Source organism: Agelaius phoeniceus, chromosome 9, assembly GCF_051311805.1.
Source record: "Agelaius phoeniceus isolate bAgePho1 chromosome 9, bAgePho1.hap1, whole genome shotgun sequence".
In the NCBI taxonomy this organism is placed as follows: Eukaryota; Metazoa; Chordata; class Aves; order Passeriformes; family Icteridae; genus Agelaius; species Agelaius phoeniceus.
Genome location: NC_135273.1, coordinates 31261252 through 31287965, shown reverse-complemented (window position 1 = coordinate 31287965; position 26714 = coordinate 31261252). Strand labels below are relative to the sequence as shown.

The 26714-nt window shown below is 44.9% G+C and overlaps 1 protein-coding gene across 19 annotated transcripts in view; it reads right to left on the bottom strand.

Moving 5' to 3' along the window:
* The window catches only part of PCDH15 (protocadherin related 15), a 642855-nt gene that overhangs the window by 50920 nt on the left and 565221 nt on the right, over window positions 1–26714 (bottom strand). For all 19 annotated transcript variants that reach the window (XM_077183412.1, XM_077183413.1, XM_077183407.1 and 16 more), the window contains 4 exons: window positions 24492–24604; window positions 12665–12774; window positions 11326–11466; window positions 4105–4232 (listed from right to left, as the gene is read on the bottom strand). In XM_077183412.1, the coding sequence (XP_077039527.1) occupies window positions 4105–4232; window positions 11326–11466; window positions 12665–12774; window positions 24492–24604 (492 nt within the window). The remainder of the gene's footprint in view (window positions 1–4104; window positions 4233–11325; window positions 11467–12664; window positions 12775–24491; window positions 24605–26714) is intronic.

Genomic DNA, 26714 nt, shown 5'->3' with positions numbered 1-26714 from the left:
GATTTAATAACAGATCTTAAAAAAAACCAAAACAATACAATTTTGGTATTCTCTCTGTATCCAGGAATTTTAACTGTTTCTTTTATCAATTATTTTAGCTCATTATGGGATCTCTAAGATACTTTTGAGGTGAAGAAAAGAGGAATTCCTTCTTCCCTGTGTGTCCTCAGGGCCAGAACCTGCAGCCTAAAATGGCTTTGGTTTATTTTGCTCTCTTTTGTTGAGATATTCCAAGGATATTCGATAGCCAAAGGAAATAAAGGATAAAGTTCTATGAAAAAATCTGATCAGAAAGGGCAAAGAGCACAGGAAAATATTGTAAGAATCAAAGCATTTCCATCAAATGCAGCCAATTCCAGAGCCTTGGATTCACTGGCATTATTTAGGCAAGATTCTTTCCCTGCAAACATTTTCAGGACAAAAACACCTTTATAAACTGAGCAGGAATTCAGACAATTCTCTTTCTTCACTAGAATGAGGACCTCTGATATTTCCTCATTTAAATCTGTAATAATTCAATAATTTAATAAATAAAGGAAGAAAAGCAGAGGTTAATACTGTTAATATTTAAAAAGCAAGAACTAATAACATTCCATTATAGGGAAAAGCCAATTCCTGGTGGTAATTTCCCTGAAGATTCTTTTGTGGGTTTGTTTCCTGAGGCAGAATGAAAATATTGTGTTTGGGGCTCAAGGAAGCCTGGTTGGAATTCTGAGGGGGAGCAACAGGAGTTCCATGAAAATACCAGTGAAAAACAAAATAATTCTAATACAAGGAAACACGAAGCAAAGATCAAGGCACAGGACTCATAATTAGAGGCTATGCATGTTACATCTGGTTTTAATTAGAATGTTCCTAATGAAAAGCACAAAAAGGTCTTTAATTAAGGAAATGGGCTCTCAAACACATTGGAAATTCTGGGTAAAAAATGGGAATTGCAAAGAAGGGGAATTCAAGCAGCAAGGAGCAAATCCTTTGCTAAAAATTGCCATTTTATTCAAATATATCCCTTTTTCTTTCTTGGAGCATCACCACCTTCCAGCTCTCAGAGGCCACTGCTCATAATCCAATCAGACCCATAGAGAATAATTCATGTGGTTTATCACTCCCCAAATTAATTCTGATTAAAAATGACTTTTGGAGAATGATTTGTGGTATTCTGCTGAGCTAAAGCATCCTTTTTATCTACTTAAAGGAATCTTACTATGAATCTGGAGCAAAGCAGCTCATTATCCTCCTCTAAAAGGCTTTTATACTCAAATTAATGTATTTAAGAGGATGCTGCTGGCAGCAAACCCAATGACCTTAGAGAGCCGGGAGAAACTCCATAGGATTGGCCTTGGTACATATCAACTGTTTGGATGATGAGAGAAGATTTTATCCAACATTTTATTGGTCTATTTGTTTCTAAGTTCAGTTTGTGTGGAAGATTATGGACTCAGGATTAGTGTTCTTCTCTCCCATTTTTTTTTAATTTTAATTTCTTTTTGGTGTTTGATTATTATTATTATTTGTGCAATTTTGTTCAAGGCACAGTAGAGCATGACTGAAGCAAGTGAAACATCTGAATGTTCAGCGGTGTATTTGTGATCAATTGATCCAAAACTGATCTACATCAACTACTCTATTAATAATTAAAGACTGCAGTCTTTAATTATTCCCATAAGTTATCATGTCCTGTTAAAGAAGAACTAATGGTGGGAATTTTGGGTTTTTTTGGAAGCTGTAGTTTTGCAACTTGCCACTTGAAATGCTGGGAGAGTTGGGATTGGCCAGCCTGGAGAGGAGAAGCCCTGGGAGGACTTTGGAGCCCCTTCCAGGGCCTAAAGGGGCTCCAGGAGAGCTGGAGAGGGGCTGGGGACAAGGGATGGAGGGACAGGACACAGGGAATGGCTCCCAGTGCCAGAGGGCAGGGCTGGATGGGATCTTGGGAATGAGGAATTGTTCCCTGGCAGGGTGGGCAGGCCCTGGCACAGGGTGCCCAGAGCAGCTGGGGCTGCCCCTGCATCCCTGGCAGTGCCCAAGGCCAGGCTGGAGCAGCCTGGGACAGTGGAAGGTGTCCCTGCCCATGCCAGGGGTGGCACCGGATGGGATTTAGGGTCCCCTCCCACCCAAACCACCCCGGGATTCTCTGGTTCCAATACCCCATGTTTGGGGCTCATCAAGGCTGTTGTCAGTGCCAACAATAATAATAAGATACTGAGAAAATCACTTTCTTCTCAAAATCACTCAAATGATGTGGAAGAAACTGAGCAACTGTTAATGAACGCAGAAGATGAAAGCAAATGCATGAAAAACACCTCCTAAGAACCTGAATTTCCCTCTGGAATCCAAACCTGAATAATTTCTACAGTGCAAGCTCTGCATGTACTTTATCAATGTTCTCCTAAATTTCAGCTTGGAAAGCTGCTCATTTCATTCTACTCCTCAAGAACAGACATTCATTCGATTAATTATTCTTAAACCAGGCTGGAATGGGGATTGTGTTTAACTAACAGAGCAATTACTTTTGCTTTCTAAAGGCCAGGAAAAAAGGTAACGAGCACACTGACTGCTGCAAATGCTCCGTGCTACAACAATAAATCCCAGCCTGATCCTCTGCAACAAAAGTACTTCTTAATTATTTCTAATTTTACTTTCACTAAACACACAATTATGTTTAATGCCATCCACTAATACCAACTCCTGGCTTAGGCCTCATTCCATTTTGTGCCAGCAAAACCAGGGAGGATTGGAACAGAAAAAGCTTAAAGACACAAAATTGACCTTTTTTTTTGCTCCTTCTTTGTGGACTGATCACACGTTTTGAGTCAAATGTTTCTGAAGGGTAAAAGCAGATTCCCCTCATCACCTCAAAATTTCCCTTTTCTCCACCTATTTCTTATCCCCCTGACTGACACACAAATACCTGTGCCTAAGAAATCCTCTGGGAAAACCAGGAAGGATTTCACAGCCTGTCCACATCTCGTGGGACGACTCCAAACGTGTTTTGACATTTGTGCCTCATGATTCATTTGCTTTCGCACGAGGAACAAAACGTTCCTTTCCCTAAATGACTTTGCCTTCCAGAGTTTTTTATCTGTTCCAGTGCCTCTTGTCCTCTTATCTCTCTCCACAATTCCCTGGAAGGAGAATGGAGCCAGGTGGGGACAGGAGGAGAGGAAACAGCCTTGAGTTGTTCCAGAGGAGGTGTGGATTGAATAATTGGAAGAATTTATTCACAGAAAGGGTGGTTAGGCATTGACCAGGTAAGTGGTGCAGTCACCATCCCTGGAATTGTCCCAAAATGTCTGGAAGTGGTGCCTGGGGACATTTTTGGTGCTGACCACAGTGGTGCTGGTGGATGGTTGGACTTGATGGTCTTTTTCAACCTTAAAGATTCCATGATTCTTCAAGAGTTCTAAAGTTCATGGATTTGACATGATTCTTGGATTTGCTGCCATTTTTGGATTCCTAATTTTGATGACATAGAAGCTTCCCAATTCCCCACTTCTCTGCCATTTCTGGGCTTATTTTGGGAAGGACTCTCATGAAACCAACAAAAAAACCCCCAGATAGGAACAACTTTATTAAGCTCTGACCCTTTTATCATTCCTGGTGCTCTAAATACATAATTTATTTGTTCTATTGGAAAAAAATGAGTTTTTACTCTTGGCTATTAATATCTGATGTGAATTGTAGTCTGTATATTATATTTCCATTATTTTTCTCTCTTTAAAGATAACAAGAAAACCCCCAACTCTATGGATGGTTAATTTTATCTCCACTTTCCTCCCTGTGCAGACCTAACATTGTTGGATTTCCCCTTTACATCCTAAACAAGGTACCACCAAAATAAAAAAAAAACTTCAGGAGAAAACTGGCATTGAACATAAACCAAATATTTAAATATTAACAGATCTAAAATGAGAGCTACAAACTGGCATGAGACACAAGCTGACTACAAACAAAACCTGGGTTTTAACTCAAAATCATCCTTGTGCCAACATCAACCATCAAGCAACTTTAGAAGATGCAAATTACAAAATTTCCTGGAAAAATCAAACCAGTGAGTACAAAATTTCCCTCTGTAAGTGAAGGTGATCACAAAAACTTCAGCCTTACCTTCACTTTAAGCACAGAAGAAAACATTCTGGCATCTTCAGACACCCCTCCAATGTACATTTTTTTGGTAAACACAGGTGCATGGTCATTTTCATCCTTCACCTCAACAAAGACCTTGGCTGTATTACCTAAAAGAGGGAAGGAAAAGGGAAAATAAAATATTTTGCAATAATTTGTAACATCTCCTGGCATTCATGCATTTACAACTCAGGAATATTGGTTTCAAGGCTTTTGATCCCATTAAATACCCACAGGTGTCACAAAGAGCTCATTAACAGCAGCTCTGCACCTTGCTTTATCTATTTTCATTATTCCTACTGCCATGCAAATATTTAATGGCTGATTCAGTCCTGGGGTCTGTAAACTCATAAATGGTCACACAGAGTCCTGGCTCAGCAGCCTCAACACTCAATTAATTTCCTGTGTTAATTGAAATCATCCCCAATCCTGTTCTCCTCCCAAACCTGGCCTGGCCCAGGGGAACTCCACCAGCATTGCCTCCCCTGAGAGGCTCAACACAAAACACCTGAGGCTCAACACAAAACACCTGAGGCTCAACACAAAACCCTACTGTTAATTTGGTTTTATTAAAGAGTTCCTGCTCCAGCCCACTGAGCAATAAACATCTCCATCCTTCTGCAAGGGAGAAAACATCCAGCAAAAACCACGGACGCGGTGCCAAACAGATTCCACTGTGCAGTAATCTCCACCAACATCTGCTTCCCTCTTTCAGAATTGTATCATCCAGAAAGATTGCTGGAAATGATGATATCCAGTTCATTAAAACCACATTTGCAAGTGATAAATTGTCTCTTTTCTGAGCTGGTCTTTCCAGCTCCTTTCAGTGCCAGGATAATTTCAGTGTTGCACAGGTGCCACTGATCTATCTGAGTTACTTGTACAAGGCAGGCTCTTAAGAAAAGGCTTAGGAGCTGTATGTTTAGGGGAGGAAAATGTTGGTATTTCAGAATATTTCTGACATGGCCAAAGTCACATTCTGCCTATCTGATGGTCCAGCTGATGGGAAACAAATGATGGCTTCATAAATGGAAGTGAAATGTGAAAAAAAACCCTGTGGGGTTCTTCAGTGTGGAAAGAAGAGGGAAAAAAAAGAAGTAAAGACAGAAAAGGAAATTACACTGATTGTCAAATCTCTTTCTTCTGAAATCACATCCTTCATGTCTCTGGCTGCAATACCAAACCATGGTAGGAAAATGAGTTTCCCAGGCAGACTTTCCCTCTGTAGCTCCACCCTTCAGGGAAGAAGGTGGCATTAAAAGCAGGATTACGTGTGGACCTTGCCCTGCTGAGCCTATAACCAGTACTATTGCTGGCTGCCACCAGTTTGGTGCTGGGAGGAAGATCCTGATTTCATCCATGCAAGAGGGATCAGGTGCTGGCTCACCTGCACTGGTTCTCTCTAATTCAAATTAAACATCATTTGCATATTGCTCACTTTTGTCGTGTCAGGCCAGTGTGGGTGAGGTGGCTGAGCCTTGTGCAAAGTCTGACTTGCAATTTGCTTAACTCCCCATTTGTTTAATTTGCTGGCAGCTCTCTGAGCTGCCAAAAGGCTGATTTGTTTAGCAAAGGGTGAATGCTTTGAGAATGGAGAAATGGAAGTTATTACATTAAGCACAAAGCCAATTAAATACCCTCCATATCCACAGGCCAACATTAGGACTGTCACCACTGAATATCTACCTGCATTTCAGCTTCCTGCCTGATTTCTGGCCACAGTCCTTCCAGCAGGTGGAGTGGGAAGAGGCATCTGTGAGCTCCTCCCCATCCCACCTCTGGATCCAGTTCCACAGCTGGCTGCAGGAAAGGCCTCTCCACCAGCTACAGAAACTGCCTTCCCCTCACAGTGGAATTCTCACTAAAATCCCTCTGCAGCAGCTCTGCCATGTGGGGAAGGTCATGCCAGACCCTTTCCCAATGGGGATTTTTCCCAGTCCCTCTGCTTGATTCAGGAATATTCCCTGCACAGGAGCTCTGGTGCTCCCAAATCCACCACTCCTGCACTCCCAGCCTGATGGAAAAGGCCACCAGTGAACTGCACTCTTAGAGAGGCTGGTCTAGACTCTGTCATTAGACTCCTTTTTCCTTCCTATTCCAATTTTTACCTGCTTTTCTAAATGCTGGGTGTGGCTCAGACTCTCTTTGTGAGGACAGTGATCATCACAGGCTGTCACTATTCACATTCACCTGCCAGAGGGGAAATTTGTACTCCCATGTATGTAAAACCTCCCATCTTTGGTGTTCTAAGTCTGGAATCCAGCTCCAGTTACTTTCTTCATGAATTCCAGGAGTTGAAAGCAGGATTTACTCCTTGGTGGCAATTCTTGTGAGACCTCCCAGAATCCAGGTATAAAAATCTTGTAACTTATGACTGTGCTGCCTAAAGAGCAGAACAAAAAGCATCTTTCCATGGACAAAGCAGCACAGGCTGCCAAGGTGGCCAAAAAGAGGCAAGAAAATTGATTTCAGTGGTACCTCAGTCTCCTGCAAGGTTCCTTTTTCCTCTTTTTCTCCAGCCCCTTGGAGATGAGCTGCAGTGCACAGAAAATACAGAACTGCAGCTGCTTCTAAGTCATCCTCAGCTTATAGGAACCAGCTAAACAATCACTGCCAAGAGTTTTGGATCTTTCAGCTTCTATGGTTTGCTTAAGGGGAGTGAAAACACCTGAAAGCTGCTCTAAAGCAAAGCTGAGGAACCTCTGAAACACCTAAAATGAGCAGACCATGGATAAGTAACACAGAAAACAAGCCCAACAAAAACTACTGGGTCACCAGGGTGTGCTAGCATTTCATTCCCACAAGTTTTTCCCAAACATCCTTGTTGAAAGTTCTTTTGCAGTCTCCCCATCTAAAAATGTGCCAGATCCATGTGAGCCTATACATTCTTGCCAGGCTGCAGAAATGAAGCTGAACTAAAGCAAAGATTTTTGGACACTGGGACAGCATCAAGGACGTTTTTGAGTGTTCCCAGGTGAGTTTTACTCAGTGCTTTCACCAGCAGCACTGCACTTGCCTTCTGCAACATTCCAACCCAGCCATGGATACAGCTGCTCTTCAGGCATGGATGATTCTCACATAAATCCCTGCGTCTCCAAAAGCAATTCTGCAGGAGCAGATTTTCAAAGAACCTTTCCAAAGTTCATCTGGATCCAGCTGGGAGGGAGAATTGTGATTTGCCAGGGTTTAGGAGCACTTTGCTTTACTCCTGCCTTACAAGTGCGTGGAGCAGGCTCTGTGCTTTGGCAGGTGAGCTGTGCTGAACTGCAGCTGGGCTCCAGCTCATATTCCTGCATTTGGCAGGACCAAGTAGGAATCAGCACTGAATATTTTTCAGTGGCATTTAGATCTAAATGAGCCCATAAAGACTGAAGAAGATCATCATGTGCTGTCACTGCTGGAGAGAGTGCAAAAAGAAGCAGACAGCGACGTGTTTGGAGCAGCACAGACCTGAGGTCTGATTTAAATCCATATAAAACCTCTTTTCCTAACAAATAATGACCTGAGTGGGAGCTCAGGTTTTGTGCAGCCTCTCTAAAATGCACTGCTCTGCTGCCCAAAGAAATTGGAAGTTTGTCCCAGGCTCCCCCAGAGCTGTGAGGCAGCAGGATCAGCTCTCCAGGCTCTGCTTGCATTGGGTCCATCTGTCACAACTCCTGGATTTGGGAACTGCCAGAGCAGCCAACTTGGAAAGCACTGCCAGCACCAACTTTTGCAACTGAAAACATAAGGCTGCTTTACTGTTACATCAACACCACGGGGACACAGAATTCATGCTCATATTTAACAGAGTGGAATCATCATTCCCAATTACTACGGAGCAGCTGCAGAATTTTAGTTGTAAAACTCCCATTTCCATTTTATTCCCAAAGGGGTTTTTTGGGTTTAGAAAAGCAAAACTGAAGGAGACAGGACTGTTGCCTCACCCCCAGCCCCCAGAGCAAAGCCCTGCTCACAGCTGGGTTCAGCAGAGCCAGGACAGTGCCTTTGTACCAGCCCTGGGGGTGCCAAAGGTGCCAAACAGTTCTACCTGACTGGATACAATGTGGAAATAAGCAATGGAAAGGTGATTTTGTTTTCTAATCTTCTGACAGCAAGATAAAAACCCTTTCTAACACGGTCCTGTCATAGAATCATCCAGGTTGGAAAGGACCTCCAAGACCATGAAGTATGACCTGTGACCAATCTCCACCTTGTCACCCAGTCAATTGATTCCTCTTAAATACAGGAAAAGCCACCATGGGGTTCTGTCATTATCTTTGTATCTCTAGGAATGTGAAATCACAGAATCCCAGAATGGTTTGGGTTGGAAGGAACCTTAAAGCCCATCCAGTGCCACCCCTGCCATGGCAGGGACACCTTCCACTGTCCCAGGCTGCTCCAAGCCCCAGTGTCCAACCTGGCCTTGGACAATTCCAGGGATCCAGGGGCAGCCACAGCTGCTCTGGACATGCCCAGCAATGCTTTGGTTCTACAACTGGGACCAGGTTGAATTGGGAGGTAAAAGCTTCTCATTGCCCCTCCTTGTCCATCCTGCTCCCATGCTCTTTGTCCCTGTGTTTAGGCAGAGCTTTCTCTTTGCTGCTCCCTCTGCTTCCACACAAATCCTTCTGCTCCTCCTACCCCTGACCTTCTCACCTCAAGGAGCATCAAGTCCAGCTCCTGACCCTGCACAGGACAGTCCCAAAATCCCACCCTGTGCCTGAGAGCATTGTCCAAACTCCATTAATATTGAAGGTCCTTCAGGGCTCAGCATCATCAGAATCCTCAAGAAGGACTCCAAGCTTTTTAACACATCATCATCATCCAACCCAGCTCACCTTCCACTCAAATGAAGTAAAACAACACAGCAATTTCATATCATGAAGTTTCAGTTAAAGTAACTCCTTTAATGAGTTTGGCTCTGCTGAAAACAAGAATGTGACTTTGCATGATTTAGCATCATCTATGAAACCCCCAGTTTAAGTCACCAATTTGATGTTCTCATACTCCAAAGGACGTCTCAATTTACTTTCTCTCCTCATATATTTATTCAATTATTGCCCCACAATCACCTGGCACCATCACTGAATGACAAGCTCAGTTACACTGAATGCACTTTCACTTTTCCCCTGCACAGATAGAAACTCCAGCTCCTACTTCTCCATAATTATTTCCTATAATACCATGACTGAAAACAATTTGATACCCAGCCTCTGAGCTTTGTGACATTCAGGCCTGTGTGCTGGCTGAGCAGTTTGTCAGGGCTGTGTTATTTGCAGAACCCCAGGGTCCCTGAGGCTGGAAAATCCCTGCCAGCCCATGGAGTGCCAGCTGTGCCCAGTGCCCACCTTGTCCCCAGCCCAGAGCCCTGAGTGCCACCTCCAGCCCTTGCTGGGACACCTGCAGGGCTGGGCACTGCAAAGCTCCCTGGGCAGCCCCTGCCAAGGCCTGAGCACCCTTTGCATGCAGAAATTGCTGCTGCTGTCCAAGCTGAGCCTCCCCTGGCCCAGCTTGAGGCCCTTTGCCCTTGTCCTGTCCCTGTTCCCTGGCAGCACAGCCCGGCCCCCCCTGGCTGTCCCCTCCTGGCAGGGAGTTGTGCAGAGCCACAAGGGCCCCCTGAGCCTCCTTTGCTCCAGGCTCAGCCCCTGCCCAGCTCCCTCAGCCCCTCCTGGGGCTCCAGCCCCTTCCCCAGCTCCGTTCCCTGCCCTGGACACACTCAATGTGTGTCTTGAAGTGAGTGGCCCAGAAATCCCTGCAGTTCAAGAGTAGGTCACCAACAAATTTCAGAACAAATTCCACAGATTCAGGGGTATCCAAGACCAGAAGTGGCAGCAGGTCACTGCCAGTGGGTGTCACAGCTCTGTATTAATTCAGTGTTGTATAATCCTTGGGCTCTGCACTCCAAGTCACCCAGCTCCAAATGATTCATCAGTTCAACCTCAGCAAAGCCCACAGTGATGTGTTAATTGTGCCCCATCTCCTCCCACTGCAGCTCATCAATTCAGTGCCCTGAAACTCAGAGGTAGTGTTTAGCCTGATGAAAATTCCTCAAAAATAAACAAAGTGCCAAGAAAATGGAAAAGAATTCATTGTATAAATGCTGGAATCAAATCCAGACATCAAGGGATCTCTATCACGAAGTCATAAGTGATTCAGCTGGCCAGACACTACTAAAATATTTTATATATATTTTTTAATCAAATTCCTTAGCCATGCCTGCAGCACAGTGTACATTCTAAGGAATAGATGTGCTGTGTACTCATGGAGAACCAAAGGCACCCAGCTTGTGCTCCTTTAAGCTGGCCTGAAGTCAAACCCCAATCATTATCAAGCATTCCTGAATAAAGCAGTTCAGCCATCACTTTTTCTGAAGGGCTGCTCCCTTGGGAGAGCTGCTCTAGTGCAGAGTGTGAGTCAGAAGAGGGAATGGAGGGAAGGACCTGCTGACTGCCTTGTGTCTTCAGCCCTGTCAGGAAGGCTTGGAGAAAGCTGTGTGCTGCAGGGATGGGAGCCTCATCTGCTTGCTGGGTATTCCTTGGCTGTATTTTTATGGATATAACCTTACCTGGATTTCTCCCAGGCTCCAGAAAGAACAGGCAGCTCTGGCAGGTACATCCTTGGCAGTGGCTAAACCTGCACAGGACCTCACCCTGCTCTTAACAAAGCCAAGTTCCTGACCACTGATTAACCCTGGTGTGTCACACACTCCACACACTCAATTCTTACTCAAGGAAAAAGAAATATCCAGGATAATCCAAGTTCAAAATCCCAAAATCTCCTGCTGGTTCTGTGGGTAGCACTGGGAAGATGAAAGTATTGGAACTGCCACTCCTGTACAGTGTCTCAGGGCATCCTCAAGGTTTATGGCATGTTCCCAAATATTTGAGCACCTTCAACTAACACAGAATCCCAGAATGGTTTGGGTTGCAAAGGATCTACAAACCCACCCAGTGCCACCCTTGCCATGGCAGGGACACCTTCCACTGCCCCAGGCTGCTCCAAGCCCCAGTGTCCAACCTGGCCTTGGGCACTGCAGCCACAGCTTCTGTGGCCAAGTCAGCCTGACAGATCCAAAAATGCACCATGGGCTGTGATCCCATCTTCACCATCACCCCCCCCTAAAACACAGCAAGGTCCCTGGAGAGCAGTTTCAGCCTTTTCAGCAGATACCAGCAATATCTGTATGAAAAAGATGGCAAAGGAAGGATTTTTGACACTTACTTTTGGAGGGGACCCTCAGGTTGGACCTCACCACCTGCAGGGAGTCTGCCTGCACTCGGAGCTCATAACTTTGGACACGTTCATAGTCCAGAGGCTTCTTCAAAGAGATCACTCCTGTCCTGTTGTTAATGGCAAACACATCTGGAAGCCAGCAAAAACACAGGAATTTTATGAGATGCATAAACAGGGATTTTCAGTGCCCAATGGTTTTATTTTGGGGATGACACAGCTCTCTGACACTGCCAAGCAAGTCGTTCCCTCCCTGCCTCCTTCCCTCAGGTTTGGAAAACCCCACCTAGCTCATCTTTGAAGATATTTTTAAGCAGCAGAGTGGCTTGATCTGCCCTGCTACTGGAATAACCAACCCAGCATCACAGAATCATGGAATATCCTGAGCTGGAAGGGACCCAAAGGATCAGGGAATAAAACTCCCTGCACAGATGTGTTTTGAGTATAAATGGAAAGATGGGACAAGACACAGAGCCCACTCTCAAAAAAGGGAGGATGGGATGGGGAATTTTTTACATCCCTCCCAATAATTCTGTGTTATTTTGTCAAGATTTCCAGGTGGAACACAGAGAGTATCCCAGCAGGATGTTTTGTTTGGATATCAAGCTCTAATCCAATATTTGTTACAGCACAGCCGAGTCTATAATCCCTTAAATCAGATTTTTAAGCAAGTCAATTCCATCAAAGCTATTTATGTTTGTATTTTGATGTGCCATGGACTCACACTATGTGGCATCCATGGGAATTTTCACATCAGTGAGAAATATTTTCCTGTAATTTTGCTAATTAATCTGATCGTTAGTTTATCTCCAAAGGCTTGGTAATGATAGATACAGAAACATAGAATGGTTTCGGTTGGAAGGGATGTTAAAGTCCACCCAGTGTCACCCCATCCCATGGGCAGGGACACCTTCCACTCTCCCAGGCTGCTCCAGCCTGGCCTTGGGCACTGCCAGGGATGCAGGGGCAGCCCCAGCTGCTCTGGGCACCCTGTGCCAGGGCCTGCCCACCCTGCCAGGGAACAATTCCTCATTCCCAATATCCCATCTAAACTTCTCTGTTCCAGCCTGAAGCCATTCCCCCTTATCCTGTTCTTTACAAAAAATGCCTCTCCAGGTTTCTTGTCAGTCCCTTCCAGCCCTTGAATTCCTTCCTGCTTGTCCAGATGAGGTGGGATTTCACCTCCATGACCTGAGAGCTCTTCTCCAACCTCCATTATTCTGTGATTCACCTCAGCAGCTTTACTTCCCCACAATTTCCGGTAGATCTCTGGTTCCCCATTTCCACAAGACTGAAATGCCAATATGAATATGAATATGGTGGCACTCACCCTCTTCATTCCCTGACACGATGGAGTACACCACTGTCTGGTTCAAGGCGGCCGCGGTGACAACGGTGACCACGGTTCCCTTCGGGGCACTTTCACTCACTGGGGGAGGCCTGCAGAGTGGGACACAAGGATTTGTGTTACTTTCCTGAGCAGCAGATTATTGACACTTATTCCTCAGGTTAGTATGGCCTCCATCTATCAGGCTGCCAGAGGATCTGTTACGAGGGAAAATCACATTAAAAAGGAAGATGTTTAACATTTGAGAATGCAAAAGTCACTGAGAAGTCAATAGACAAGAGATGGCACCCTAAAGATGTAATGATTGTTGGATCTGAGAAGTGGGAAAGCAGGGAATAATGAGAAAGAAGAACCACCACAGCCTGATAAATTGGAAGTAAAAGACAAAATACATATTTTCTACATATATTTTATATAAATCCGTAGATCTCTTTTATAATAGATCTTAAATATATTCAAGTCGACTAAGAAAACTCAGAAATCTGTCAGAAAACAACTCAGGAAAATTCATTCATGAGTAAAATTCCATGCCTTAAACAGGAACCAATTTGGGGCCACCTCTATGGGAATTTCCACTCCTCACAAATAACAAAAAATTTTCCTGCCAACACATTTTGGTACCAAAAATCCAGGATGCTTTTCAGGAAATGAACTGCAATCCAAGGCTACCCAAGCTCTGTAAGGGTGGGCAGGCCCTGGCACAGGGTGCCCAGAGCAGCTGGGGCTGCCCCTGCATCCCTGGCAGTGCCCAAGGCCAGGCTGGACTCTGGGGCTTGGAGCAGCCTGGGACAGTGGGAGGTGTCCCTGCCATGGCAGGGGTGGCACTGGATGGGCTTTGAGGCCCTTTGAACCCAAACCATTCCATGATTCTGAGCTGTTGTCTTAAATCAGCAATCCAAACAATTTCAAGAAGTGAGAGGCTTAAGCTCATCTCAAATCCTCCTCCTCAGATTTTCCTCATGGCAAGCAGTGGTTGAATTCATGCTTCAAACTCTTCAAAATCCATTTAGAAGGAAGTTTTGACAGTCATCTATGAATGTAGATGGGGTTTTTTAAAGTATTATGCAGATGTTTTCAATTTTTAAAAATTACACTCATTCAATAGATAAAATATACACCAGATGAGGATCTGCTCAGAGAAGCTCTTGAGTTTGAAGATGAGTTGTGCACTGATCTTCAAAATTCTGGAGAGAATCTACAGCTGCTTCTTTCCAGGGAATATCATGGAGGTATTCAGAAGGCCAAATGGCACCTGGGGACATGGTCTGGTGGTGGCCTTGGCAGTGCTGGAGGAACAGTTTGATTGGATGATCCCAGGGGTCTTTTCAGGCCTAAATAATTCTGTGATTCCATGAATATTCCATCACTGTCCCCTGTCATCTTCCAGGTGGTTTTCAAATCCTCCAACCCACAGCACATTCTCCCATTCTAAGGGCAGGGAATGGGCACAGCCCCGAGGCTGCCAGAGCTCCAGGAGTGATGGGACAACTCTCAGGGACAGGGTGGGATTGCTGGGGTGACTGGGCAGGGCCAGGAGCTGGGATCAATAATCCTTGTGTGCCCCTTACAACTCAGGATATTCCATGATTATATCAAAGTTGGAACCCCAGGACACAATCCCAACTCTTGAACCCAAACTTGTCCCACCAAGAAGTGGCCAGTCTTCTCTTGAAGTCTGCCTTACAAACATTTCTTTGGCATCAATATTACTCTGAACTTCCAAAAAATTTAGGGTTAATGAATGTATGGAATTAAGTTTTGGATCATGCAATATAACAGTGATCTCCTCTTTTTTTCACTGATAGAAAAATCCCCTTTTACCCAAACCCACATGCACAGAGCAGATCCCTCTGCTCCCACTGTTCTGCATCAGTGGTTGGAATAAAATTGCTCCTTAATTTATTAAGCTCTTAAACCATTGCTATGAAAAGCTTTTTAAGGTGCATTTAACCAATGCAAATGCTAATCTTAGGGATTAAAAAGATGCCAAAAGGCAGGGAAAGACAGGGGGAAAAGCCTTACAAAGCTGGAAGCATTTAAAGCTGGAGTTCTTTTGATGAGGTCAGAGAGGAAAATGCCCTTTTTATGCTGCATTATAGATGATTTTGTTTTCTTTGTCTTCTGAAGGTGTGGGAGTGTTACCAAATACCCTACATTTCATTCCCAGCACAATTCCAGGATATTTCTGCAGTGGGAATGACCTTATAGCTCCCTCTGCCAGTGCTGAATCCAAGGGATTGACAAATCAATAATAATTAGTGAGAGGTTTTGTGTTTGCTCTGGAGGGAGGGGAAGAACAGCACCCCCCACTCCCCCCCATGATAATTGCACTGATTTCATTCCCTTCTTTTCATTCCAGGGATTGGGAACAAGAGGAGTAATGCATCAGCTGCAGTAAAACACCCAGCTCATCCCGTCAGAGCATTCCTCTGGGCTGTGGAGAAGCAAAGCAGCAAAAGATGAGCATCCAACTTCCCATATCCTGCTCTTTATCCTGTGCTTCCAGCTCTCATAACCTTTGTAAGGGAATAAACTCCTTATTTTCCAATGTTTGAATGGCTAAGATGAATAATGGTGCTTTTTTTCCCCTGACATATTATTTGAAGGTGTTTTAGGGCACAGGCAAAGGTGTTTTAATGCCATCATTTTGCATCACTGGATGATAAAAGCTGGAATTTTTGTGGGAAGAGGAAAGCATGAGAATCCAGCCCAAACCACCCAGAAAAGGATGAGAAAACCCCTGTGGGAGTGGAAGGGAAGGGAATGGGAATTTATGTGAGCTCAACACCTCTGGGGGGGCAGGGAGGGTGAAGGGATTGGTTTGTCAGTGTCACCCAGGGTGGGGTTGGTGTGTCAGTGTCACCTGAGCATGGGGCTGGTGTGTCACTGTCACCTGGGTGGGGCTGGTGTGTCACTGTCACCTGAGCAGGGTTGGTGTGTCACTGTCACCCAGGGTGGGGTTGGTGTGTCACTGTCACCCAGGGTGGGGTTGGTGTGTCACTGTCACCTGAGCATGGGGCTGGTGTGTCACTGTCACCTGGGTGGGGCTGGTGTGTCACTGTCACCTGAGCATGGTTGGTGTGTCACTGTCACCCAAGCAGGGTTGGTGTGTCACTGTCACCCAGGGTGGGGTTGGTGTGTCACTGTCACCTGAGCAGGGTTGGTGTGTCACTGTCACCCAAGCAGGGTTGGTGTGTCACTGTCACCCAGGGTGGGGTTGGTGTGTCACTGTCACCTGAGCATGGTTGGTGTGTCACTGTCACCTGAGCAGGGTTGGTGTGTCACTGTCACCCGGGTGTGTCACTGCCTCCCACCCCACTGCTGACTCCATGGAACCAGAGTTGTTAAGGATGGAAAAGCCCTCCAAGACCATTAAGTCCAGCCATGAACCAGCACCACCCTGCTCACCACCAACCACGTCCCCAAAGTGCCACATGCACACAGTTTATCAACACCTGCAGGGCTGGGCACTGCAAAGCTCCCTGGGCAGCCCCTGCCAAGGCCTGAGCACCCTTTGCATGCAGAAATTGCTGCTGCTGTCCAAGCTGAGCCTCCCCTGGCCCAGCTTGAGGCCCTTTGCCCTTGTCCTGTCCCTGTTCCCTGGCAGCACAGCCCGGCCCCCCCTGGCTGTCCCCTCCTGGCAGGGAGTTGTGCAGAGCCACAAGGGCCCCCTGAGCCTCCTTTGCTCCAGGCTCAGCCCCTGCCCAGCTCCCTCAGCCCCTCCTGGGGCTCCAGCCCCTTCCCCAGCTCCGTTCCCATCCCTGGAATTGCTCTGAAATATTTGAAACACTTTCAATGAAATGGTTCTTTCTGAACTTCTGAACTGCCCACCTTCTCAAACCTGTGATTTTTGATTCCTTCCCAAACTGCCATGCCCAGGATCCACATCCATCCCATCCCTGGATGTGAGAATGTCCCTTGCAATAAATGTTAAAATCCACCTGCATCCCACAAATCTCAGGGATAAACCTCAACTAAGACCCACCTTAATCCCCATCCCACCTCAGCCTTATCCAGAGTTTTAATCTCCCCTTCTCCACACAGCCACCCTTTGACCATGACAACTTTAATTTACTTCATCCATTTCCAATCTTATTTTCTTCCATGACCATCACAGCAACGTGGCATTTAGGCACTTTAACTTTTCCACAGGAATAATAAATGATATATTGGGAGTATCCAGGGTGGGATGGAGACCAGAAGAGACCTCGTTGATTTCTTTGAGTATGGAACCAACAAAATGTGTTTGTCCCTCAGAAAATAAACAAAGCAACCACAAAGAAGAGCAGGATTAAAATAAAGACATTATTTGTGCACAAAAATACTGAAAATAAATACAATTTTTTTAAAAAAATCACTGAATTTGCTATATCTTAATTATCTGTGTCTTGATCAGAGTGGGAAAGGGACACTGAGCACATCACAAACACATTGCAGGGCACAACTACTGGAAGTGTCCAAGTGAAATTTTAACTTTTCCTTTCTACTTTTCTGGTTCTTCTTTTTCCCTGTGCTAAACACATCACTCCTAGCCCTTTTTCAATTTGCCTGATAGCCAATATGCTTTAAATTCACCATGAAACTTGTCTATCTCCAAAAGCATGAATGCGAGATTTAATAAAAAATTAAATTTCAAGCCAGCAAACCCAATAATAATTTGGAAAATTGGTTTAGAGCTGAAGCTTAATAGTGGGATGTGAATGGACTCCATATGAGCAACTTCAGTTGCCTCTACTTTGTGGACTTTGTATTTTATATCTAGTACCTAGAATATTATAATACAAAAAATTTTTATATATTTATATTTTAATTTATGGAGGTCCATAAAAAACCCTCAGAAATTAAGTTTTGGTGCTGTTTAATTAAATTGCTCACCTCAACTCGATTACCATTGAGGGTATTTTTATTTTTAGGGTGGTGAGAGGGCCAGAGCAGCTGTGGCTGCCCCTGGAACCCTGGAAGTGCCCAAGGCCAGGTTGGACAGGGCTTGGAACAGACTGGGATGTCCCTGCCCATGGCAGGGGTGGCACTGGATGGATTTTAAGGTCCCTTCCAACCCAAACCAGTCCTGAATTCCATGATCTCCATGGCAGCTCTTTTAACCCTTTCACCGGCACATAAAAACTGCCTTGGCTTCCTGTGCTTGCTCAATAAAGGACAGACCTGGACGTATTTTAGAGCAATAAACCAGCATTTTATCAACTTTTATACATGTTTTAGAGCAAGAATCCATCAATTTATCAAGTTTTTGCTTTCCTAGTAACTCCCTGAACAGCTTGTCCCAGGCAATTATATTTTTTTTTCCTGGAAAATAATATTTTTGTCTTCATTAGATGTATTTATCAAGCAGTTTATCTCCAGAGTGCCACATATTCCTTCCTGGAGTTGATAGCCTGCCTTTCTGTCTCAATTCCCAGATAGGCTGGAGGCACTCTGACCTTCCTATGGTATTTATCTCCAAGACAAATGACAAGGGAGTCTGGACATTGCTCCAGTGATCCTGTCTTAACCTATTGCATTTTAACCCAAATGTCAGGTTTTGCTCTCCCGACCTCTCTGTGCTGATGTTATCCCTCCAATCTTCCCAAATTAAACCTGAGGCCACAAAGGCAGGAATATTCCTGGCAGCATTCTGCAGAACCAAAAAGGAAAAAGGGGAAAAAATGCCCACCAAGCCCAAAGTAGGGCAAAGTCACCAACTTGGATTGGTCAGACTGATGGGATAAATTCCAAGGATAACATGGTTGGAAGGAAAACACATTGCTGGATGCCAATGAGGTTAATACTAAAATTATGGATAATTTCAGTTCCATATCCACACCCCCAGAGTGATTTATTCCTACATTTCATTAATGTGGTGCTGGAGTTTTGGCCCTCAGCCTTTCCAAGCACAGATTCCCTGCTGGGATCTGGCTCTCTGTGCTTTCCTCCTCCCTGGGAAACATCCCACCAGAACATTTCATTGAAAAATAATTCCTAAAATTCTAGTTTCTTTTTCATTTGGTATAAAGAAGTACAGGGTTTTAATAAAATGCAATCAGCACTACCAACACAAGGAAAAGTAGGGGGGAAAGGATCTTTTTCCTGTAATCACCTGGTAACTTACTCCCTAATTTTTCCATGGCAAATCCTGCTTCAGTACCTGCTGTAGAATTAATTTAATTTAACTTTATAACCACATTTGCTAATTTTTTATAACAAACCAAAAAATACCAGCAAAAAAATCACTCTAAACCAGTGATTCCAAAGGGAAAATCACACACATTTTCCTGAATCCAAGCTGCCACAGATGTGAGATGCAAATTCCAAATGTATGTTGGAAGCTCCAGCTTAAGTGTGAGGAAAACATCGATTGCTTTTACCCCCAAATCTCAAAAATGCTGAAACTAGAAGGATGCCTGTGGTCTTCCCTGAATAAAATGCAAATTCCATCCTAGGAAAGGTGGGAAAAAGCAGTGGTAGGACCTGGATATGCTGGGAAAAGGAAGATCCAAATGGAATTTACCGGTATTAAACAAAATATTTTGAGGGACAAAACACTTTTGAGGGACAAAAATAACCCCCTGTGGACTCTGACAAGAAAGGGAAAATGATTCCTGAGGGGAAAAACGATCCCTAACAGGGGAAAATCCCAAGGAGTGTTGCTAGGAGGGAAAAAGGGAAACTTCCAGAGGTTCAAAGAAAAGCATCTAAGGTGGAATTGATATCCTGGCAGTGCCCAAGGCCAGGTTGGATGGGCTTGGAGCAGCCTGGGACAGTGGAAGGTGTCCCTGTCCATGGCAGGGGTGGCACTGGATGGGATTTAAAGTCCCCTCCAGCTGAAACCATTCTGGAATTCTCTGGTTCATCAAGGCCTCAGCCATTCACAGATATTGAGAACCATGGAAGTGGGAACTGAGAACTGAGATTCTCAGCTATTGAGAACCATGGAATATCCCAAGTTGGAAAGGACCACTCCTTCCAACTCCTGAGCTCCAACCCAGAGCACTGTGGATGCTTTTTCCACCTCTCTGAAGGAAGCACCAAATGACAGAGATTCCAACCATGCAATGCCACTCCCTACCCTCACTGTCACTGTGCAGGCTTCCCCATTCCCTTTTCCCAACGAAGAAAACTGCCTGTGTGAACAGCAGGAAACCAGAGAACTGGGGAAAATCTCTTCCTTATACAGCTCCATGATTTTGTTTTGTGAAATCCTTTTGCTTGGATGGTGTTTGAGTCCAATACTGAAGGATTTAATTGGGTGGAAAACATTATGACACCTCTTCCACCGAGGGAGAGTGAGCTCCACGTGTCCCCAGATCTCCCTTTTTAGGCAGAACACATTTCCACAGCAGTGCTGGTGCTGGGAGAGAAATGAAATTAAATAAAATGCCACACTACACTTACACTGAGTTACAGCCTGGAATTCACAGCTTCCCATATTTCCCCATAAAACTTCAGATTGCTGGGCAACTGGACACATCTTTTCTGACAGGCTGGGGAGCTGTAATGCAACACTAACAGAAGCTGTAAGTTTGCAAAATTCCCCGTTTTTCCTGTTCTGGAATGACTGAACACCTGGTTAATGTGCCCACAGGCACTAATTAGGAAGCAATGATGCTGCTCCTGGTTCCCATCCCATTCCCTGCTCCAGCGACGAGCAATGACCTTCCCCTTGCAGAGGATGTGGAATTTATTAATTAACACAACACCAAAAAAGACCCCAAATCCCTTTCAACTTTTACTGTTTTAAAGTGAGGACGTGCTCATAAAGAGGACAGGCTTGCTAAAAATACCTCTTTATATTCATCTGAGGTTCCAGTTACATCTGGTCTTCTCCACTGTTTCATAGCGCTACTAATTAATATCTGTTAATTAAGAAATGAAAGTGCTTGTGAAGTAATGGAAACTTTTGGATGAAATCCTTGATCCAGAGGTGATCTGGGTGAAGTCAGGACAAAAGAAAGAAGAGCTTGGGAAAGGGGCTCTGTATGGCAGATTTGATTTTCTCAAAAAATTGATTTATTTGGTTAATTGGGTTTTAACCTTCTTTTTTTGGTTGACCAGAGGAGCTGTGGCAGGAAGTATCCAAAGGATGCAGGACAGGCTTGGAGCAACCTGGGATAGTGGAAGGTGGCCCTGCCCATGGCAGGGGTGGAACAAGATGAGCTTTAAGGTCCCTCCCAACCCAACCCACTCTGGAATTCCACAGTTCTTTATCCAGAGACCATTTTGCTGGCACAAAGCAGAGATCAAAGCCAGCCTTAAGAACATTTAATAATTTGTGTGAATTGTCTCACCCTGTTTGGGGCAGGGATGTAGAAAATCTCCCTGTCCCCACCAGCCCGGGGCTGGAGACACTGGATTTGTCCATGTCTTCCACCAGCTCTGCAGAAAACCCCTGGAATCTGACAGCCACACCCTGAGGGAGATGTGGTGACAGAAGCAGCACCAGCAGTGTCCTTCCCTGGCACCAAAGGTCAGCTGAGGCCAGCCATCTCCATCTAAATGTCCACACGCCCCAGCACTTCGATTCTTTGGGATTTTTGCCTCTTTTCTCCCCAGTGTGTTTTTGTGGAACAGTGCCTGGCTTGGAAATCACTTTGTTTGTCAGGCACTGCTGCCATCAGCTCTCCGAGTCATCCTCAGTCAACCACGTCCCCAAGTGCCACATCCACACCTGTGTGAGCTCTTCCAAGGATGGGGACTCCAGGCTTGCCCTGGGCAGCCCCTGCCAAGGCCTGAGCACCCTTTGCATGCAGAAATTGCTGCTGCTGTCCAAGCTGAGCCTCCCCTGGCCCAGCTTGAGGCCCTTTGCCCTTGTCCTGTCCCTGTTCCCTGGCAGCACAGCCTGACCCCATCCTGGCTCCAACCTTTTTCCAGGCAGCTGAAGAGAGTGAGAAGATTGCCCTGCTGCTGCCCTGCTTCTCAGAGGGAGTGAATGCTGGGGTGAGAAACAGCCCAAATCCCACTGGCTTTCTCTTACCAGTCCCCTCCAGAGGAGCCAAGGATGCAGAAGATCCCATCTGATGGACTTAAGGTGGGATCTCTCACAGTTCCTCACAAAGGAACTGTATTTTATTCCCCACTTATCATTAATCAACTGCTGCATTTTATATTTTCTGGATCTCAGAGCCCTCAGCTGCCCTTTGCTGTTCAATATGGAGAGCACAGCAGCATTTAGAAGTCTCCAGAATAATTTACAATCCAAACAAAGAAGGTGGGGGGGAAAAGAGACCAATTAATTTGCCCTAAATGATGCAATAATGCAGAGGGAGAGCCAGTGAATAAATACCACTCTGCCTTCCTGCACTTGACTGGTGTCTCCTCTGGAAGTGACTCTGAACACAGATAATGATCAATCAAAGTCTCCCTGGGTGTGAAGAGGGCTCCAAGCAGTGCTGGTGCTGCTTTGGCAGAGCTGCCAGGCTCTGCAGGCCAGCTCAAGGCAGAGTGGCACTTTCATCTCCCTTTCTGCTCGTGCCATCTGCTCTCTCTCTGTTTTGTATTTGGTTTTGATTTTGTAGCACAGGCTGCAGCTTTATTTGGTAAAACTGTTCAACTCTGACCTTTCCCTAAATACACAGGGAGGAAGTTTGTAAACCAGCTCAAGAACAGCACTGGAATCACCCAGATTATGATAATTAGACAAACAAAGATCAATACTAATCCACTCTAAAGCCACTAATTCTCAATCCATCTGAAATTCAAGCACTCACATCCAGCAGTTTTCTGTTTTGCAAGGGGCACCATTGCTCCGTGCTGCCTTTCACCCTAAAGATATCCCTGGAAAATGAGGGCCTGTGACACCTGCCAGCTCCAGCTTGCACCACTGCCAACAAACCAAACACAAAGCACAGCCTGCAGAGTGTGACAGTCCCTGAAAACCTTAGGAATCAACACCAGTCCTGCTCCCAAATGTTTGAGAGTCTCAGAGATGAATCAGAAACTTCTGGGGTTGTTTTGATTTCATTTTTGACATGGAGGAAAATGAATAACTGCCTTTGCTGTCCCCAAAAGGTTTAAAGAGCTTCTTAGCACTGTGCAAAGAACTTCCCAGGAATGGAGCTGTGCTTTGGAAAGGGAAGGCAGGCTGTCCAGATAATCCTGAAGAGTTCACAGGGACACAAAGATAACCTGGCTTATTCAGGTGTTGTCATCAAAAGGTATTATGGGCTACAAGTCACTGCAGTGAAAAAACATTCCCAGCTCCTGGGATAAAACTGGAGATCAAAACAGGCTCAGAAATCTCATAATCCCAGACTGGTATGGGTTGGAAGGAACCTTAAACCCACCCAGTGCCACCCCTGCCATGGCAGGGACACCTTCCACTGTCCCAGGCTGCTCCAGCCTGGCCTTGGGCACTGCCAGGGATGCAGGGGCAGCCCCAGCTGCTCTGGGCACCCTGTGCCAGGGCCTGCCCACCCTGCCAGGGAACAATTCCTCATTCCCAATGTCCCACCCAGCCCTGCCCTCTGTCAATCTGAAGCCATTCCCTGTGTCCTGTCCCTCCAGTCCCTGTTGCAGGCTCCCTCTCCAGCTCCCCTGTGTCCCTTCAGGCCCTGGCAGGAGCTGTGAGGTCTCCACACACCCTTCCCTTCTCCAGGCTGAGCATTCCCAGCTCTCCCAGCCTGGCTCCACAGGGAAGCTGCTCCAGCCCCCTCAGCAATTTCTGAGCCCTCTCTGGACTTGCTCCACAGCAAGTTTGCTCCAAAAGAGACCTGCCTGCCCTGATCTGAAATTCCAGTCACAAATGAACATGTTTTTATTTGCTACATTACCCAAAATAATGCAGCAAACACTGCACACCTCTGGAGATACCTAAGGAACTGCAGGGAGCAGCAGGAACACTTTATCTCTCTCTCGAAAAATCCCTCAGCTAAGGATTATTATCAAATGCAAAGTTTGTCATTTTGCACTGGTCCTTCACATTTCATATTTGTTCCAAGTTAAATATAAAATTAGGAGAAGAGAGGCTTGTTTTTGCTGTTTTTCATTTCTTTAAGTGGGAAATATGCTAATACTCAAATCATGAGGACAAATACAGCACAGATAATGTTTGTTTGTCTAAACTTGTTTAAATAGCTGAACAAGCCCATCCTTTAGGGCTTACTGAAGGCAATTAGTGTTCAATTTCTGCTTTCTGATTCCCTGCAGTCCTTGGATTTGGAAATATCTGTACAAACCCCACTACATTCTGCTGCTGATTATGTCACTAGAGTGGCATAGAGAGAACACATGGCAACTTCTTGATATCTTGAAGCTGCTTGCCCTGATCTTATCACTTCCTATTATTGTACAGATGTCAAATTCATGAGCACATTCTCTGCTACAAAATTATCAAGCTAATCAGCCCACTTTTTGGTTTGCTTTTGATCAACTTTAAGATACTGAGGTCGATGATAATGAACTGTCAGAGGGTAAAATGATGAAATCATGTCTCTGTGGTGATAATAACCATCACCTGCACTTCTAACATTGAAGAGGTCGGGTCTGAGTCCTCCCGTGCCTCACACAAATGATGCAGAGGGTCAAAACAACTCCAGAAAACTTAACCTAGAGCCCTGGTGATCCTAGTCCTAGTTCCAGCACATGAAATTTGTTTATTCAAACGACTGATATTTTCAACAACTTCTGAGGGGAAAATTTCAAGCAAACCTTCCATCACCATCAGCCCAGATCTTTCCAGCTGGTGACAACCTGCTCAGACAGTAAAATTCCACCTCAACAGAGTATTTTTGTAGCTCTGTTTCAGACTACCCTTCAAGGAGGACTTAATTTTGACTTTAAAAACATCAGTTTTAGGGTGAAAGAATGAACTCCTTACCTGTATTCATCCTGTGTGAAGCGTGGGATGACTGAGGGCTGCAGCACCGCAATTTCCACCGTGGTGGTGTTGAACTTCACCGGGTCCCCATCATCGTAGGCAATGACCACCAGCTACAAACAACACAGAAAATCAGGCTCTGACTACACAGAAGAACATTTTTCATCCTGACTTCCAGCAATTCTGGTACTTGCAGGGTTTAAGAAATCAGACGTGATTTTCTTTTGCTGCAAATCACACGCGGCGTAAGAACAAAACGCGGAGGGAAAAGGTGACAGCCATCCTCAGGTTGAACTTCTGCTGGAAAATTTACAGAAACACAGTAAATTTGAGGAATTTCTTCCTGGAAAGGGTTGTTAACCATTGGAATGGGCTGCTCAGGGAGGTGTGGAGTCCCCATCCCTGGAGGCGTCCAAGAAACTGCTGGTTGTGGCACTCAGTGCTCTGGCGGGGTTGGTCACAGGTTGGACTTGATGATCCTGGAGGGCTTTTCCAACCTCAATGATTCTATCATTCCCAACAAAACAAGCAGGAAAAGCCCTGGGTGACAGTTGTCTGTTGCTGACATTAATATCTAGAACCAAGGGCTCGTCTTAGAATAAAAAAATTAACATTACTTCCAACCCCCTCCAAAACGTCCTCCGCAGAAAAGAGATGCTCTAAGCTCAAACATGGACAAGACCAAACTACCTTCTCTTAAATGAGACCTGTTCTAAATATTTTGATTTTTAAAAACCTTTTCTCATGTCTATTTGATGATTTAATTCATGATTTTGTGCTGGCACAAGCAGGTTAATTTGTTTTTAGCTTCCCATGAAGTGTTCTTGTGTGTGGACTCCAGCCCACTGAAGAAGGAACGATGGGCATTTTTCCAGTTTTCTCCCTAAATCTTTTCCTTATTTCTGGAGGTTGCTACCTGAGGCAGGTCTGTACCTCATTTTCAACTCATTTCTGCCAGTCTGAGCTATTCCACAATAACCCTTTTTGTTTCAGTACAAGATATAATTGCAGAAATTACCCAGATGTTAAATAGTGACTGGAAAAATTCCCAGAGGATTCAGCAGCAGACACAAGCCCAGTGGTCTTGAAGTAAATACCAACTCCAAGTGTTCCCATCACTGATTTCTGGAGTCTTCTCTGTGTTTTTTCCCCAAGAATTCACATTTTCTGGAAAGTAATTCCCTGCTGAATGTCCCATTTACTGCCCTGATATGAAACAGTGTGGGAGAGATCCCAGTTTTGGAAATAAGTACTAGAAGTAAAATAAGTACTCAGAAGTAAAACCAGCAAGTGCAGCAACAGAAAAGTTCCACTCTGGTGATGTTAACCAAGAAAAAAAATCCTCTCCTCCCTTGGGTTTTATTATATTAATTAGAAACTTAAAAGGACCTAAATTAGCACTGTCCTAAACCAGGGACTGCTCCAGCTCAAGTAGCCCTTGATGGGACACTCAGGAGTGGAAAACAGTGGGCAGCTTTATTCCTCACAATGGAAAGTGAGCAAATAAACCTCTCTTTAACCCTCGTTTCAGAAATAAATAACTGAAAGAAGAAAAGAGCACCTTAATGAGTGTAAGGAAGTTTCCAAGTAGGAAATTACATCCAACCCAAGATACTATGGAGATTATTTTTTTCCTTACTGACCCACTTCTATTTTCATTTTTTACTACCCCGTGGATCTTAAAGGGCAGATGCTCTACTGCTTTAGGTTAAAATCACACCTTTATCCACACTCATTCACTCCAGAATCTTTAGGACCAGTGACAACAAAATGGGAATTTAGGTTTCCTTAAAATCAATGTTTTTACATCAAAACACTCATGAACAAGAAGTCCTGAACTACCCAGCTGTGCAGTAGCTTCATTTACAAGACAACTAGCTCTTCTTACAAAGTTCTCCCCAAATTCTCTCCAAAAGCCCTGTTGAAAGTGAACTTGGGAAAAATGAGGGTTCCCCAAGCTGCCTCTCTGTTTTCCCCACCCTCCCAACAGGTGCAACCTTCAAGACATCCCTTCAAGACATTCCTGAAATCACAAAGGCACAAAACACACGCCAGAAGAAAAAGATAGAAACAAAGGAACAAACAGAATGGAAATTTTGCATGGAAATCCAATGAAAGGTTGGATTTGATCTTGGAGGTCTTTTCCAGCCTTAATGATTCTGGAATCATTCTATGTAACAGAAGAAACAAAGGAGAACCATGATGGGGAAAGGAATCCCAGCA